Source organism: Oncorhynchus kisutch, linkage group LG23, assembly GCF_002021735.2.
Source record: "Oncorhynchus kisutch isolate 150728-3 linkage group LG23, Okis_V2, whole genome shotgun sequence".
Classification (NCBI taxonomy): Eukaryota; Metazoa; Chordata; class Actinopteri; order Salmoniformes; family Salmonidae; genus Oncorhynchus; species Oncorhynchus kisutch.
This window is the reverse complement of record NC_034196.2, coordinates 26,794,486-26,813,559: the sequence shown is the minus strand read 5'-3', so window position 1 is coordinate 26,813,559 and position 19,074 is coordinate 26,794,486. Positions and strand designations below refer to the sequence as shown.

Here is a 19,074-nt window from a genome sequence, read left to right as displayed (position 1 = left end):
GACTCTTTGCATCAACTTCATGTAATTGTCAATAAAAGCGTTTGACACTTATGAAATGCTTGTAATTATACTTCAGTGTTCCATAGTAACACCTGACAAAAAATATCTAAAGACACAGAGGCAGCAGACTTTGTGAAAATTAATATTTGTGTCATTCTCAAAACTTTTGGCCACGACTGTACATTCATCTTTGTGGATGAAGATGGATTCAACTTGGCAAAAACAAGCTGCAGAGGAAGAAATGTGATTGGACAGAGAGCAACTGTGGATGTCCCAGGCCAGAGAGGAGTGAACATCAAAGTGTGCAGCTCTGTCCAATAATGGTTTGCTGTTACACAAACCACTCATTGGCCCGCTGTTACACAAACCACTCATTGGCCCCTACAATCCAGAGTGGCTCATTTATTTTCTGGATGACCTGCATAATTGACTTGTGCCAGCAGAGGAGAGAGGGGCAAGAAACTCCCTTACCTTCGTTGTTGTGTGGGATAATGTGGCATTCCACCACTCTGTTGCTGTCAGACTGGTTTGTGTGCACATCCCAGGATGTCAGTTGTTGTGTCTTTGGCATCATTAAACTGAAGATACATTTTTATCAAATGACTCTCTGTAGTTATTGTTACGCGATTAAACTTAATCATGTAACTGTAATTAACTAGGAAGTCGGGGCACCAAGGAAAATATTCAGATTACAAAGTTATAATTGTCCTAATATAACTTTTCAGATATTTTCATATCTGATCAATAGTCTTCTGATTAATGAATTCTTCTTTACCTCACATTAGTCTCATTCCAAACGCCATAAATTGTTGGTTATCTGCACGAGTGGGGGAGTGGGGGTCAGCTGAGAAGTCACTACAGAGTTGATAATTATAGTTGAGAGCAACATGGTCGGCTGAGAAATTCTCAAGGTGGGGTTTTTATTTGGAATTGCAGAAAAGGGCCTGTCCCAGGATGCCCGACCATAACTGTGCTCATGGGCGGTCCTCTGATTTAGTTAAACTCCAAAAGGGAATTGGAGTTTCCTTCATTAAACAGTCCAAAATCACATTATACAATTTCACAAACAGTATCATCCTCACTCATTCATCTTATACAACAATTAGATGTAAGCCTCATATCTGAGGCTACTATATAAACAGCGTTATGGTAAAGTGGCCGTATTGTTTCCCAAGAGTTTCACAAAATTGTACCAAACGGATTCTTCACCAATCTTTTATTTCTTCTCCTGAACTTAAATGTTTTTCGGACCTCAGGTTCTGTGAGGTGGAAGAAATTCCTTTGTTCTCTATGAAAATTCACTCTGTCTCTATACTGTGGCCATGAGGAGATAACCTCCTCCAGGAATTTACGACCTCTCTCTGACCACAGCAGCCTGGGTGTAGGAGACAGGGAGAGGGGGATGGGGCTTGCTGTAACCCAAAGAGGGCAATGTCATGACACAGTACTATTCCTGCCTCCATACATCCCCTTCCTAAACCCCATAGAGGAGTTTTTCACTGCGTGGTGGAAGGTTTATGACCACCATCCACATGACCAGATGTCCTTACTGGATGCCATGAATGCGCGGTGTGGAGACACTTCTCCTGAAGACTGCCAGGGTGTGGAGACACTTCTACTGAAGACTGCCAGGGTGTGGAGACACTTCTCCTGAAGACTGCCAGGGTGTGGATACACTTCTACTGAAGACTGCCAGGGTGTGGAGACACTCCTACTGAAGACTGCCAGGGTGTGGAGACACTTCTCCTGAAGACTGCCAGGGTTAGATTAGACATTCCAGAAGATACTTTCCAAGATGCATCACCAGAGAAGACATAAGATATGATGTTTATGAGAACTTGTGGCCAAATACAGGAGAGAGGGAGAACTAGAACCCTCACAGTACTGTACAGTATAAGTGATTATACTTTAATGTTGTTGATGGTTTTTTTGAAATTATTATTGCATCCCTGGAATTTCAGGAATTTGCTTTTGGTTTCAACTTTTTATTTTTCACAAGTAAATTACTATATGCAAAGATATATAATAAATAAAGGCTACTGAAGCAAATTGCTGCATTTTTTATTAACTCTTGTTCCATATACTTTAGTACAGTCAATAAAGTGAGGTGTTATTCTTATTCTATACTGATTTTTGTGAAAAATCTTTCGAACATTAAAGAGAAGTTCAGCATTTATGTAATGCTTCCTGTTGTTAGTGTGTTTTAGGTCAGTGTGTTATGAGTGACAACGTATGCTTTCTGAGTGAGAATTGTTGCCTGTGTTATGGTCGAACAAGCTTATTTTGAAGCATGCATCAAGTGTTTTGGTGGTTTGAGTGAGTTTTGGAGGTGAGAATAACTGTTTGGCCAAGATGCATGTTGGTAATGCAAACTGTGTGAAGAGTTTTGAAAAAATGGCTTCAGTATTGACTGATGCTTGTAAGCAATTGAAAAAAACTAATAGCTTACAGTGTGGAGAGGAATTCACAGAAACACTGAACCATCTCTGTCAACCTCATTCTATAACCCACTGGGCACAGATGTCAATTCAATGTCTATCCCATGTTGGTTCAATGTAATTTCAAAACGCTCATTCAACCAGTGTGTGCTCAGTGAGAACATATTGTCTGTAGCTGACTTTAAAAAGCAGGGAAGCCAGTTCTTGACAAAGAATCAAGCTAGACTGATTGTGCCTGCTGTTCATCAACCTCCATCTAATGACATGACATTGAATGTAGCGGTATCAGAATATAACTGTGAACTTTGACACACCTATTCACCACCTGGAATCAGGTTCACAGTGTCAAGTAACTCATACAGATGGCTTGTAATTGGGTTAGGTGGGATCTGCCTTCCAGTTTAACGATTCCCAAAATCAGACATTTTAATGGTAACGGCCACGAACTGCCGGGAAAGGTTCATAGGAGACAGTTACAAAGACAACACGTAAGAAAGACATGTTTATGGAAGAGACTGGATAATCTAATGTTGACCTAAAGCAGCACCAGAGTCCAGAGAGCTGCAAATCCACCATGTGTTATCTGTTCATGTCTTTCCTGTCTAGAGAGGCACGTTAAATATGATGCTATTGTATCCAGCCGGCTGTCTGGGTGTGTGTGCTTGTGTGTCTGCGTGCATGTGTATATAGGAAGGTGTCTTTGAATCCTGTGATTGAGTTAACAGAGCTCTGGCCCTCTCTGGCTATGGCCCCCTCTCTTTCCCGGAGATCACATGACATTATTTAGCCAGTGCCAGAGCCAGTGAATGAGGAGGGAAGGCCAGTTCATCAAGGAAAAAAATCATCAAATCATCAAAGAACCCACCAGGTGCAACCCTAAATCCATTAACATGGTCACCCTCATTGACATTATCTTGACCAACTTGCCCTCCAAATACACCTCAACTGTTTTCAATCAGGATCTCAGCGATCACTGCCTCATTGCCTGTATCTGCTATGGGTCCGCGGTCAAACAAACACCCGTCCTCACTGTCAAACGCTTCCTAAAACAGTTCTGCGAGCAGGCCTTTCTAATCGACCTGGCCCGGGTATCCTGGAAGGATATTGACCTCATCCCATCAGTCGAGGATGCCTGGTCATTCTTTAAAAGTCATTTCCTCACCATCTTAGATAAGCATGCCCCATTCAAAAAATGCAGAACTAAGAACAGATTGGTTCTTGGTTCACTCCAGACCCTTGGTTCACTCCAGACCTGACTGCCCTTGACCAGCACAAAAACATCCTGTGGCGGACTGCAATAGCATCGAATAGTCCCCACGATATGCAACTGTTCAGGGAAGTCAGGAACCAATACACGCAGTCAGTCAGGAAAGCAAAGGCTAGCTTTTTCAAACAGAAATTCACATCCTGTAGCTCTAACTCCAAAATGTTTTGGGACACTGTAAAGTCCATGGAGAACAAGAGCACCTCCTCCCAGCTGCCCACTGCATTGAGGCTAGGTAACACGGTCACCACTGATAAATCCATGATAATCTAACATTTCAATAAGCATTTCTCAACGGCTGGCCATGCCTTCCTCCTGGCTACTCCAACCCCGGCCAACAGCTCCCCCCCCCCCCCCCTCGCAGCTACTTGCCCAAGCCTCTCCAGCTTCTCCTTCACCCAAATCCAGATAGCAGATCTTCTGAAAGAGCTGCAAAACCTGGACCCATACAAATCAGCTGGGCTAGACAATCTGGACTCTCTCTAAAACTATCCGCCGCCATCGTTGATTTGTTTATTGTGTTATTGGCTTGATTATCGTTTACTCAATGTGTAACTCTGTGTTGTTGTCTGTGTCACTCTGCTTTGCTTTATCTTGGCCAGGTCGCAGTTGCAAATGATAACTTGTTCTCAACTAGCCTACCTGGTTAAATAAAGGTGAAATAAAAATAATAAATGAACAAAGTCAGACAGTCACAAATATTGCTATGTAGAATTTAGTTTGAGTGAGAAGCAATGTGTTCAGGAAAGCATTACTACATTGTACAATTTCATAATTTACAGTGAAAATATTGAAATATTAAAACTGTACAAACTCTTAAAAAACACAAATAATACTGCACCTGTACTTTGATTTTACAAGTAAATGGTCAGAGCATTCATCACTGTCATCTATTAGATTATGCTGAGCTGGGCTTGGCTGTATGGGGGACTCAGAGGCCCTCTGAAGACAGAGGGAAATGTTATTGCTGTGTGGGGACAATTGAGTAGGAGTGTGTGTGTGGGTGTACGTGTGTTTGTGTGTGGTGGGAGTGTTGTTGTGTGTATGTGTGTGTGTGCGTGCGGAATTAGTAGGAGTGTGTGTGGGTGGGAGGGGAAGCATGACTCAGTGAGAAAACACAGAACCAGACTCCCTGGGTTCAAACAACAAACTCTCTGTCTCTCGCTCTCTTAACTCCCTCATACTTCACTCATTAGGGAAACATTAGGATTTTCAATCTGATGAAACTGTCCCCAATATGCTTTGATCATTTATTATGTAATGTTATGTATTCAGTTCCCATACTCTTCCATACGCTAGTGTGTGTGTGTGTGTGTGTGTGTTTTTAATGTGTATGTTTGTGTTTTAGTGTGTGTGTTTTTAATGTGTATGTTTGTGGTTTAGTGTGTGTGTGTGGGGGGGGGGGGGGAGGCGTCTTTTAGTGTGCATGTTGTCCTTGCATGTGTGTGTTATATATCACATCATATTCTGTCCTCTCCACTGTAGATGCAGCTGGACTTCAAAACAGCACCCTATGTTGGGTCACGTTGCTCAGAAGACCACTAGCTGATCCAAAACTAACATCAGCTCATTCCTGCTAAGGGAGGAGGCAGGATACTGACTATAATAATAGACCCCAGTGCTCAACTATGGCATCGGATCAGGGCTGCGTTCCCTACCTTCTGTTCTGTTCTTGCTCACTACCCTCTACAGATGTGAGACACTTGGACAGCTGTAAGTGATATAAATAATGCTGCCACATATCCAGCATGCTTAGCTCCCTGGCCTACTTTAGTTGGCTAGGGATGATTCTAGGAGAGAACTTTGCTGGATTAAGATGCAGCCCAGATATAAACAAGTTTATATAACAGGCACAGGATGACCAGCCAGACTACCAGGAATGGGGCAGTACTGGGAAAACATCCAAATTGTCAAATTAAGTGAGGAACATTACTTATTATCTTTTGGAACCCTGACTGTAGCCCCCCCCATGTCAATTACACTGTAGCCCCCCATGTCAATTACACTGTAGCCCCCCATGTCCATTCATCAACCAAGGTGAGAGTCTGTTACTATAATTGAAATGAAGTTTTAAAAATTAAATGAACAGCTTAATCATTTACATCTTGAATTAAGTATATTTGGCTTTTGTGCCAAAAGTTCAGCGGTGCAAAGTTCATCCTGTAGGCTACAGCCCCACAACCACCAGCGGAAACAACCACAGCCTGAACCTCAACCCCAAAACCGCACTGATCTAATATAAACGCCTACTCACACACAAACAGTGCTACAGCCCATGGGTCTGTATGAGAAAGGACAGTAGACTGCTGTCACATCAAATCATCAAATCAAATTTTATTTTATTCCCATGCACCGAATACAACCTTACAGTGAAATGCTTACTTACAAGCCCTTAACCAACAATGCTATAAGAATTTAAGAAAAAAAAGTTCAAGTAAGTGTTCACTTAGGGCTAGGCATCCCGCTAGCGGGACAACTTCCGGTGGAACTGGAGGGAGCGCAAGTCAAATAAATAATCATACAAATTATGGATATAAAATATTTGGTTAGTGAACGGACCAATTCCCTCAAACTGTTGTTGTTTATGCAATGCTTGTACATTTTGATACAACACATATTGTAAGTATAAACAGCTGTAACAGACTGTTATTTTCGTGACAGTGACTTCATGCTCATAGGGGCAAAAAGGCACCTGCCCCCTCAGATTGTCCTGTTGTAAAAGTGTCACGTTTTATCATAATTATTTAGAAAAAAAATCTCTGTCAGCGGTGGTTTACAGAGGGGGCACACTGACTGGACGTGGCTGGGGGCACACAGACTGGACGTGGCTGGGGGCACACTGACTGGACGTGGCTGGGGGCACACTGACTGGACGTGGCTGGGGGCACACTGACTGGACGTGGCTGGGGGCACACAGACTGGACGTGGCTGGGGGCACACAGACTGGACGTGGCTGGGGGCACACAGACTGGACGTGGCTGGGGGCACACAGACTGGACGTGGCTGGGGGCACACTGACTGGACGTGGCTGGGGGCACACTGACTGGACGTGGCTGGGGGCACACTGACTGGACGTGGCTGGGGGCACACTGACTGGACGTGGCTGGGGGCACACTGACTGGACGTGGCTGGGGGCACACTGACTGGACGTGGCTGGGGGCACACTGACTGGACGTGGCTGGGGGCACACTGACTGGACGTGGCTGGGGGCACACTGACTGGACGTGGCTGGGGGCACACTGACTGGACGTGGCTGGGGGCACACTGACTGGACGTGGCTGGGGGCACACTGACTGGACGTGGCTGGGGGCACACTGACTGGACGTGGCTGGGGGCACACTGACTGGACGTGGCTGGGGGCACACTGACTGGACGTGGCTGGGGGCACACTGACTGGACGTGGCTGGGGGCACACTAACTGGACGTGGCTGGGGGCACACTGACTGGACGTGGCTGGGGGCACACTGACTGGACGTGGCTGGGGGCACACTGACTGGACGTGGCTGGGGGCACACTGACTGGACGTGGCTGGGGGCACACTGACTGGACGTGGCTGGGGGCACACTGACTGGACGTGGCTGGGGGCACACAGACTGGACGTGGCTGGGGGCACACTGACTGGACGTGGCTGGGGGCACACTGACTGGACGTGGCTGGGGGCACACAGACTGGACGTGGCTGGGGGCACACAGACTGGACGTGGCTGGGGGCACACTGACTGGACGTGGCTGGGGGCACACTGACTGGACGTGGCTGGGGGCACACTGACTGGACGTGGCTGGGGGCACACTGACTGGACGTGGCTGGGGGCACACTGACTGGACGTGGCTGGGGGCACACAGACTGGACGTGGCTGGGGGCACACAGACTGGACGTGGCTGGGGGCACACAGACTGGACGTGGCTGGGGGCACACAGACTGGACGTGGCTGGGGGCACACTGACTGGACGTGGCTGGGGGCACACTGACTGGACGTGGCTGGGGGCACACTGACTGGACGTGGCTGGGGGCACACTGACTGGACGTGGCTGGGGGCACACTGACTGGACGTGGCTGGGGGCACACAGACTGGACGTGGCTGGGGGCACACAGACTGGACGTGGCTGGGGGCACACTGACTGGACGTGGCTGGGGGCACACTGACTGGACGTGGCTGGGGGCACACTGACTGGACGTGGCTGGGGGCACACTGACTGGACGTGGCTGGGGGCACACTGACTGGACGTGGCTGGGGGCACACTGACTGGACGTGGCTGGGGGCACACTGACTGGACGTGGCTGGGGGCACACTGACTGGACGTGGCTGGGGGCACACAGACTGGACGTGGCTGGGGGCACACTGACTGGACGTGGCTGGGGGCACACAGACTGGACGTGGCTGGGGGCACACTGACTGGACGTGGCTGGGGGCACACTGACTGGACGTGGCTGGGGGCACACAGACTGGACGTGGCTGGGGGCACACAGACTGGACGTGGCTGGGGGCACACAGACTGGACGTGGCTGGGGGCACACAGACTGGACGTGGCTGGGGGCACACAGACTGGACGTGGCTGGGGGCACACAGACTGGACGTGGCTGGGGGCACACAGACTGGACGTGGCTGGGGGCACACAGACTGGACGTGGCTGGGGGCACACAGACTGGACGTGGCTGGGGGCACACAGACTGGACGTGGCTGGGGGCACACAGACTGGACGTGGCTGGGGGCACACAGACTGGACGTGGCTGGGGGCACACAGACTGGACGTGGCTGGGGGCACACAGACTGGACGTGGCTGGGGGCACACAGACTGGACGTGGCTGGGGGCACACAGACTGGACGTGGCTGGGGGCACACAGACTGGACGTGGCTGGGGGCATACAGACTGGACGTGGCTGGGGGCACACAGACTGGACGTGGCTGGGGGCACACAGACTGGACGTGGCTGGGGGCACACAGACTGGACGTGGCTGGGGGCACACTGACTGAACATGGCAAAGAAATAGAAAAGACATACTAGAGTCTATGTAAAAGAGGAAGTAACTGCACCGCATTGCCATCCTCAGACTGTTTGTGTTTGTTGCTCAGTGAGTGTACCCTCAGAGCGTATGGTCTAACAGTGTACCTAATCTCTGGATGACTCACCAGTAATGGTGTTAGCGACAACATGACGTCACAGACGTGACAGGTGCTCATCTACGGACAGACGGTGTGAGTCAAGTCGCTCTGGTTGGGTGGCTCTCTGTGAGGGTTCTCTGGTTTATTTAATTGGATCTCCGTTAGCAGCTACTCTTCCTGGAGTCCACACAAAAACATGACAATTAACAAACACTGATAGACAAGGACAGTCAAACAAAGTTAACATACAATGATATACAAACAATACAGCTAACAAATAATACAAACAATACAACAACATTTGTGTGTGTGTGTGTGTCCCCTCACAGTCCCAGCCATTCCCTGAGATATATTTTAGTCATTTTTTTAAAGGTAATTTCACGGTTCGCTTGAGTAATTTGTGATCATGGCTCTATATAGTACTGTTTTGCCGTGAATTAGTTTTGGACATAGGTTTATCTTCACAGTTACTGATTGCATGTCTTGTGTGTCTGAGCTGAATGTTATTTGCTTATGCAGAGAATCTGTAATGTTCATTACAGTAATACTTCTCAAAAAAAACTACAAGAGAAGCAGTTCATCTCTCGTTGACCCTCAACCAGGAAAGACTGACATGCATGTCATTGATTGTAGAACTCTATTTGCAGTTAAAGGTGGTACACCTAGAATTTCTCCAAATTGTTTCTCCTTCTCCCCTAACTTTGTGAATAGGACTTGACCATGATTATTGACCATCCAATATTATACTTAGGAGATCCTCAACTAGCTTCCTCAACTTGCTCACTGGTCACACCCTTTATACACAACTCCAGTTGAGGTTTAGGCCTTAGAGAATGTTTTGAACCAAATACAATGTTTTTAGTGAGAGGGGTCCACATAGATGTTCAGATGAGACTCTCTGTTGTGTCCCAGCATGTGTGCGTCAGAGACACAGGAAGAACCAGATAGGCCACAGGGTCACACCTGGTAGCTGCTGGGGCCTGACGGGAACTCACAGTGAGATGATAAAAATAAATACAATGTTTGAGATATAATTGATAAAACAAATGGGAGTTGAGGTTATCAGTTTTGTTTGAACATGAGGGGGAAGCTTGGGGGGTAAATGTATTATTTACCAGTAAATGAGGGACACAGCAGGCATAGTGTGTCTTTTTGAGCGGATGTTGTTTGTTTTCAGACAAAGACGTAAGTGGGGATATTTCTTGTAAACCCGTCTTTGAGCTACAGGAAAGATGTGACTAGTGTTTTTTTGAGAGAGTGCGTCTGCACCATCGCCCACTCACACAATACATAGATGTAAAGACAGCGTTTTTATTTAGAAATATGATTAATCTGTTGAACAGCTGACTCATTATATAATTGTATTTGTGCGATCGGTAAAAACATAATTATTTGTGCCAGTTTCCTCAGAAGACACAGTACCAGTCAAAAGTTGACACACCGACTCATTGAAGGGGATTTCTTTATTTTTTACTAATGTGCTCATTTTGACTGCTGCAATTATTTTAAGAACCAGGAAGATAAGGTCACACTTCCACAAGTGATATCATTGAAAAGCCCATACTGTCCTCTCAAAGGGACAACAGGACTTAATACAGTGTCTTGAATAGCCTCAGAGATACGGACCCAGAACTGATATCCACTAGAGAGGACACCTCACTGTATATGAGTTGTACCCTCTATTTGACTAAATAACCCAAGTGACTTGATCAGTAAACCAATAGAGTAGTTCTCTTAACCCATAAAAAAAATCTGATCTCTATTCAAAAAGAGTGGCGGTTCAATTCAGTGCCATAGTGCCACAGTGCCATAGTGCCACAGTGCCATAATGCCACAGTGCCACAGTGCCACAGTGCCATAATGCCACAGTGCCATAGTGCCACAGTGCCATAGTGCCATAATGCCACAGTGCCATAGTGCCACAGTGCCATAATGCCACAGTGCCATAATGCCACAGTGCCATAATGCCATAGTGCCACAGTGCCATAGTCCACAATATCTCAAAATGACAAATCAAAAACAGGTTTAGACATTTCTGAAAATGTGTTAAAAATAAAAACTGAAATATCACATTTACGTAAGTATTCAGACCCTTTACTCAGTACTTTGTTGAAGCCCCTTTGGCAGCAATTACAGCCTTGAGTCTTCTTGGGTATGATGCTACAATTGTCTGCAGATCACTACCCCCCCCCCCCCTACTAGCTCTGACTTTGCTGATAGCTACTTTATTGAGAAAAAATGTACTTACTATGACTGTGATAATGTGGCTGTCCCACATAGCTACAATATCTTAAGATGAATGCACTAACTAAGTCACTCTGCTAAATGACTCAAATGTAAACATACATTTTGAGAAAGTAGTTCTTCAGCAGCACAAAATTATGCTGGCAACACCAACTTGAAAACGTTCCTTCAAAATAAGAGTACCAATAGAAAAGCTTTAAGAATATATCTCTTTGAAGCGTTCTACTGCAAGGAATGTGTGTTAGAGATGCAATGTCTTCAAAATACCTCTTTTGTTTTGAAGTTTTAAACCGGAAGTGTGTTTTCTATTACTGCCTATTGCTCTGCCTTCCTCTCTGGTTTAACTCACTGAAGAAAACTTGACAGAACAAGAACAGACAGACTTTTTGACAGAGATGTGACCTCGCTGGACATCTATAGAGATCTGCCTATATTTTTAATAGCTAGAGTTTATTAATTCATAGGACTATTCAGATAAACTGTGGCAATGGGGAAACTTTTTTTTATTTTTTACTTGTTTCATCTCTTTTGCTGGATGTGACCTTTCAATCCAAAGGTAAAGACAACTCCTTATTATTGATGACCGTTTATCAATAAGTAATAATTATTGAAATGTTTCTAAACTGAAATTATACAAAAATAGCATTTAGTAATGGTTTCTAATAGAGGTTATGATTTTTCCACGCCGATACCGATAGCGATTATTGAACCCAAAAAAGCCGATACCGATTAATCGCCTGATTTTTGTATTTTATTTGTAATAATGACAATTACAATAATACTGAATGAACACTTATTTTAACTTAATATAATACATCAATAAAATCAATTTAGCCTCAAGTAAATAATGAAACATTCAATTCAATTTGGTTTAAATAATGCAAAAACACAGTGTTGGAGAAGATAGTAAAAGTGCAATATGTGCCATGTAAAAAAGATAACGTTTAAGTTCCTTGCTCAGAACATGAGAACATATGAAAGCTGGTGGTTCCTTTTAACATGAGTCTTCAATATTCCCAGGTAAGAAGTTTTAGGTTGTAGTTATTATAGGACTATCTCTCTATACCATTTGTATTTCATTAACCTTTGACTATTGGATGTTCTTATAGGCACTTTAGTATTTCCAGTGTAATAGTATAGCTTCCATCCCTCTCCTTGTCCCTACCTGGGCTCGAACCAGGAACACATCGACAACAGCCACCCTCTAAGCATCGTTATCCATCGCTCAACAAAAGCCGCGGCCCTTGCAGAGCAAGGGGAACAACTACTCCAAGTCTCAGAGCGAGTGACATCACCGATTGAAACGCTATTTGCGTGCACCCTGCTAACTAGCTAGACATTTCACATCGGTTACACCAGCCTAATCTCGGGAGTTGATAGGCTTGAAGTCATAAACAGCTCAATGCTTGAAGCACAGTGAAGAGCTGCTGGCAAACGCACGAAAGTGCTGTTTGAATGAATGCTTACGAGCCTGCTGCTCCCTACCATCGCTCAGTCAGACTGCTCTATCAAATATCAAATCATAGACTTAATTATAACGTAATAACACACAGAAATACGAGCCTTTGGTTATTAATATGGTCGAATCCGGAAACTATCATTTCGAAAACAAAATGTTTATTCTTTCAGTGAAATATGGAACCTTTCCTTATTTTATCTAATGGGTGGCTTCCCTAAGTCTAAATATTGTTGTTACATTGTACAACCTTCAATGTTATGTCATAATTATGTACAATTCTAGCAAATTAATTATGGTCTTTGTTAGGAATAAATGGACTTCACACAGTTCGCAACGAGCCAGGTGGCCCAAACTCCTGCATATACCCTGACTGCACGGAACGCAAGAGAAGTGACACAATTTCCCTAATTATAAGAAAATCATGTTGGCAGGCAATATTAACTAAATATGCAGGTTTAAAAATATATACTTGTGTATTGATTTTAAAGGGATGGATGTTTATGGTTAGGTTTGATTTAGCACTGTCGTTGCACTATCACCCGTTTGGTGAAGTAGGCTGTGATTCGATGAGAAATTAACAGGCACCGCATCGATTATATGCAACGCAGGACACGCTAGATAAACTAGTAATATCATCAACCATGTGTAGTTAACTAGTGAGTAAATTAAGATTGATTGTTTTTTATAAGATAAGTTTAATGCTAGCTAGCAACTTGCCTTGGCTTCTTGCTGCCCTCGCGTAACAGGCAGTCAGCCTGCCACACAGGCTCCTCGTGGAGTGCAATGTGAGGCAGGTGGTTAGAGCGTTGGACTAGTAACCGGAAGGTTGCAAAAATGAATCCCCGAGCTGACAAGGTAAAAATCTGTCATTCTGCCCCTGAACAAGGCAGGTAACCCACCGTTCCTAAGCCGTCATTGAAAATAAGAATGTGTTCTTAACTGACTTGCCTAGTTAAATAAAGGTGTAAAAAAAAAAACGCCAAATTGGTGTCCAAAAATGTCCGATTGTTATGAAAACTTGAAAAATCGGCCCTAATTAAATCAGTCGACCTCTAGTTTCTAATAATAATTTATTTTGCCAACTGTGAGATTTATCCAGTTTCATCCAAAGGGGACTATAATAACATTTAACACAAAATATATTTTAAAATGTCAATATGTTTTTTGTAATAACTTACCTATATTTATACAGTCACCCAAGTCATAGAAGGTTATCTCTGCTACAGCATGGCAAGCAGTACCGGAGCACCAAGTCTAGGTCCAAAAGGCTCCTTAACAGATTCTACCCCCAAGCTATAAGAATGCTGAACAATTAATCAAATGGCCACTCTGACTATTTACATTGACCCCCCCTTTTGTTTTTACGCTGCTGCTACTCGCTGTTTCTTATCTATTCATAGTCACTTTATGTACAAGTTACCTCGACGAACCTGTACCCCCACACATTGCCGGTACCAGTACCCCCTGTATGTAGCCTCGTTATTGTTATTTTATTGTGTTACTTCTCATATTTTTTACAACTTTATTTTGTAAATATTTTCTCAACTTTATTTCTTGAACTGCATTGTTGGTTAAGGGCTTGTAATAAGCATTTCACAGGTCTACCTGTTGTATTCGGCGCATGTGACAAATAATAATTTATTTGATTTGATAAGTGAACTTGTCCAAATACTTTTGGTCCCCTAAAATGGGGGAACTATGTACAAAAAGTGCTGTAATTTCTAAACGGTTCACCTGATATGGATGAAAATACCCTCAAATTAAAGCTGACAGCCGGCACTATCATTTCAAACCTAAAGTGCTAGAGCACAGAGCTAAAACAACAACACATCTCACTGTCCCAATTATTTTGGAGCTCACTGTATATTCCTATGTAAATGAAAATCGCTAACCAAATGAATGTTGAACACACAAGAAAAACAAAAGACAAAAGCTGTTTTGAATAGCCTTCAGTGTACTTTCAGTATGAGTTATAGTGCCAAACCATAATGTCTCCCTCCCTTCATGTCCTCTCCCGGGAAAAAAAGCCAGGAAATCCAAGAGGAACATTACTGAAGTGGTAAATCCCAGAACATTTAGAGGAGAAATTATCCAGTTAAAGTCTGTCTCTCTCCCTAATGCCACCCAACAGACACAGACACAACAAGCACCCCATTCTTCTCCCCTCCTCAGCCCCTCTGCCCTTACCCCTCCGGCGCTGCGGTTGCTAAGCAATGGCACAGCGGCGTATCTTGCCGGCCCTCTGAGCACATGGGTCATACCCTGCGTTTACGTGCTGGCCGTTGTTGTGGGGATCCCGGCCAACGTTGCCATCTTGTCTGCCGGGGCCACTAAAGTCAGGACAGTGTCGTCAACCATCCTCTACTGCAGCCTGGCCATCTCCGACCTCTTCCTCCTCCTCTCTCTCATCGTCAAGGCCCACTACCATCTCCACGGCAACCACTGGATGTTCGGCGAGACTGCCTGCCGCGTTGTCACAGCCTGTTTCTATGGCAACCTCTACTGCTCGGCCCACACGCTAGCCTGCCTTAGCATCAAGCGCTACCTGGCTGTGGTGCACCCCTTCCTCTACAAGAGCCTTCCCAAGAGGGCGTGCACCGTTTGGGCCAGTTTGGCTGTGTGGGGATGTTTGGGGCTGCCGTCATACCTAAACTACTGGTCCGTCAGAGCTACCGCCTACCCCAGCTCGGCCTCACCACCTGCCATGATGTACTCCCCGGGACTACAGCTCCCATGCTCCTCTGCTCTACTACAATATGGGCCTGACAATCCTGGGTCTATTAGTCCCCCTGGTGGTCATGGCTGTGTGTTACACACGGATCGTCCGAGAACTCAACCGCTCACACCACAACTGGACAATGTATGTCAAGGCAAGCTCACTGGTGTTTGTGATCTTCGTGGCATGTTTCGGCCCCGCCGCGACCCTCCACTTCCTGCATTACGTACGCCTGTTGGAGGGCGGAGAGGAGAGCTTCTATGGCTACTTCAAGGTAGCAGTGTGTCTGTGCTGCCTGCATGCCTGCCTGTTCCTCTTCCTCATGTCTAAATCAGATGGATCTAAACTCTACTTCATGACCCTCAAGGGGAAGACACTGAACATCTCCACCTGAATCTTAATCTGGATTAGAATCTGGATTAAAAGTGCAATCAGAATCATCAGAAAAAGTCCCTGAGCATCCCCAACTGAATTTTACATGATCTGGATTAGAACCTGCATCACAGGCCTACATTTGTGTCAGAGATCTCAATCTGTAGCTAAACTGTGAATGTATGTGACTGACTATCAGAGCATCCTCTCTATTTCTGAGTATCCTATTCACTTATTCTGAATGAAGATTTGGAATATAAACAGGCCACAAACAGGATCAGGACAGTTATGGATCTCAGTGTAAATGGGACAACATCTGGTTTAGGATCTAGTTCCATATGTGATATCTGTTTGGATTTGTATGTGACTCTTTGCTGTTTTTTTCTGTTTGAGCTGGAAACCAGATGGCAGAAACAGGACCTTTCTGACAACGAACAGATAGTAATGTCAACTACTGTATCAATAACTGTACACTGTATTCCGAGTAGACTGGAATTATATTGTGTGTGTGTGTGCGCGTGTGTATGGACTTGTATAGGTGTATTATTATTTACATACAAAACAAGCTTTGTTGATCAATGCTTGGCTCTTTCAGTACATGTTATTTAAAGAGAATGTTTTAAATGTACCATGTAGTTACACTAAGTGTACAAGAACATTAGGAATACCTGCTCTTTCCATGACAGACTGAACAGGTGAATCCAGGTGAAAGCTATTATCCCTCATTGTTAAATCCACTTCAGTCACTGTAGATGAAGGGGAGGAGACAGGTTAAAGAAGGATTTTTAAGCCTTGAGACATGGTTGTGTAGAGTTGAAGTCGGAAGTTTACATACACCTTAGCCAAATACATATAAACTAAGTTTCACACTTCCTGACATTTAATCCTGGTAAGAATTCCCTGTCTTAATTACTTGTGTCGTGCACAAAGTAGACGTCCTAACCGACTTGCCAAAACTATAGTTTAAGAAATTTGTGGAGTGGATGAAAAACAAGTTTTAATGACTCCAACCTAAGTGTATGTAATCTTACGACTTCAACTGTAGGTAAATACACTCTGTAAACCTAAACCAACTGATTGGCATGGCAACAGCACTGGTCTCTGGTGTTTCAAGACCTACCTTCAAACTCAGTGCCTTTTTGCATGACATCATGGGAAAATCAAAAGAAATCAGCCAAGGTGGAGAAAATAAAGAGGACAGGTGAAACAGATCAGGGTGTGACAAGAGCACACATGCCAATACCAGAGTGGTCACATTTACTATTTGATGCAACATTTTTTGTGACAAAACAATCAGTACAGTTGAAAATAAGATGGAAAACCATTTAACTTCTATTTTTTATTCAGTACATGGGAATTTAACCACAAAATAAATGTTTATGTGCTCCACGTCATCGTGCACATTCTTTTATTTGCAACAAGTAAATTTGATGGCAACATCTCTGGTGCAGATTTTGGAATATTCAGATAAAAATCTGTCGCCAATTGGGTGGAAACTGTGAGAGCAAAATTGCAAGATTATGTTAACATATAGTATTTGCATCAGGACTACAGTACTTGTGCAAAGTTTCAGAATGATAACTTCCAAAATGAGTGTGCTACATGACATTTATCATGAAGTCACCCAGGTGTCCCACACAAGTAGCCCAAATGTACCCAAGTGGCCAAATTGGTGAAGGTATACATTTTGAAACAAATAACTATATGCAAAATACCAAAATGGTATTCTAACACCCCCCCCCCCCCCCCAAAAAAAAATGGAGAAAAGAAATATGAAGAAAAAAAATGTATACATTTACAAAATAAAATAACTATTTACACACTTTCAATATTTGGAAGACCCTCAGTCCTCTATCAAATCAAATGTATTTATAAAGCCCTTCGTACATCAGCTAATATCTCAAAGTGCTGTACAGAAACCCAGCCTAAAACCCAAAACAGCAAGCAATACAGGTGTAGAAGCAAGGTGGCTAGGAAAAACTCCATAGAAAGGCCAAAATCTAGGAAGAAACCTAGAGAGGAACCAGGCTATGAGGGGTGGCCAGTCCTCTTCTGGCTGTGCCGGGTGGAGATAATAACAGAACATGGCCGAGATTTTCAAACGGTCATGGATGACCAGCAGGGTCAAATAATAATAATCACAGTAGTTGTAGAGGATGCAACAGGACAGCACCTCAAGAGTAAATATGAACAGTTTAGGGTTCCAAAGCCACAGGCAGAACAGTTGAAACTGGAACAGCAGCAAGGCCAGGTGGACTTGCATGGTCCTAGGGCTCAGGTCCTCCGAGAGAGAGAAAGAGAGAATTAGAGAGAGCATACTTAAATTCACACAGGACACCGGATAAGACAGAAGAAGTACTCCAGATATAACAAACTGACCCTAGCCCCCCGACACAAACTACTGCAACACAAATACTGGAGGCTGAGACAGGAGGGGTCAGGAGACACTGTGGCCCCATCCGATGAGACCCCCGGACAGGGCCAAACAGGAAGGATATAACCCCACCCACTTTGCCAAAGCTCTACACAATATTGTGCTGCTGATGACAGGTGCCATAGCAGTCTCTTTCTGCTGTAAAGCAGAGGGTCACCAAGCATGTGGTGCAGGTGATGGGGGACTTAATTTTGCAAAGAACACAGCGACGCCTAAGGTTGAATATATTATTATAGACCTGCTAGATCTACTGTCTCTTTTATATTATGACATTTCAGCTAGATCTACTGTCTTTATTATATTTTTTTCTTTTTTATATTACAACAGACCAGCTGTATCTACTGTCTCCATTTCACTTTGGCCATTGTTGTGGGCCTGCCCTCCCCTCAACAGCCTCAAATAGGCTATTTCATGTGGGTTGGGGTGGGGCGGCAGACACACGCATCTCACATTTCATTACATTACATTTTTATATATTGCTACTAAATAAATAAAAAAATCATAAATCATATTTTATATTATTAATTTCAAACAAGGGCATTAGCATGAGAAGAACTTACCAGTCCAAAACGATGTCCTCTCCGTTCAAAAAAGATTCATCCATTTGGGAATCGCTAAATGAATCGTCCTCCCAACAATCTGTCTCACTTTCCCGATTTCTTCTAAAATTGTGTGTACATCTGTATATCTAGACTTAGATTTAGCTTTCCCTGATTTAGTCGCCATACTGATTGATATATAAACAGCTGAATATGCGAAACAACGCTGTGCGTAATATACGTTGCTCCTTCCAGTATGAAACTTCAATAGCGAATGACTCTCTTTATGCCGGAGTTTACTACATGGGTTGGTCTTCCAACACATAAACATTACATATTGCCGGTTACCTCAGCTCATTGGCTATCTACCCAGCTAGATTTCAAGACGATCAGTGGTCATTGGGTTAAAATACAGTCAATCAACGAAACAGCTGTCAAATCATTGGTGCACAATGATGTCATTACGTGTCGTCGAAAATGGAATGAGACAGAATTCACGACAAAAGC

At 44.3% G+C, this 19,074-nt stretch overlaps 1 protein-coding gene and 1 pseudogene across 1 annotated transcript; one reads left to right on the top strand and one right to left on the bottom strand.

The window, feature by feature from the left end:
- Positions 1-813: 813 nt before the first annotated feature.
- Positions 814-8,678, bottom strand: LOC109868839 (keratin-associated protein 4-6-like). The gene is made up of 2 exons (XM_020458562.2): positions 8,122-8,678; positions 814-817 (listed from the first exon to the last, which is right to left on the bottom strand). The coding sequence occupies exons 1-2, from the start codon at positions 8,676-8,678 to the stop codon at positions 814-816; spliced, it is 561 nt and encodes a 186-aa protein (XP_020314151.2).
- A 531-nt stretch (positions 8,679-9,209) lies between these two features.
- Positions 9,210-15,291, top strand: LOC116356529 (proteinase-activated receptor 3-like; annotated as a pseudogene).
- The last annotated feature ends 3,783 nt before the right edge of the window (positions 15,292-19,074 follow it).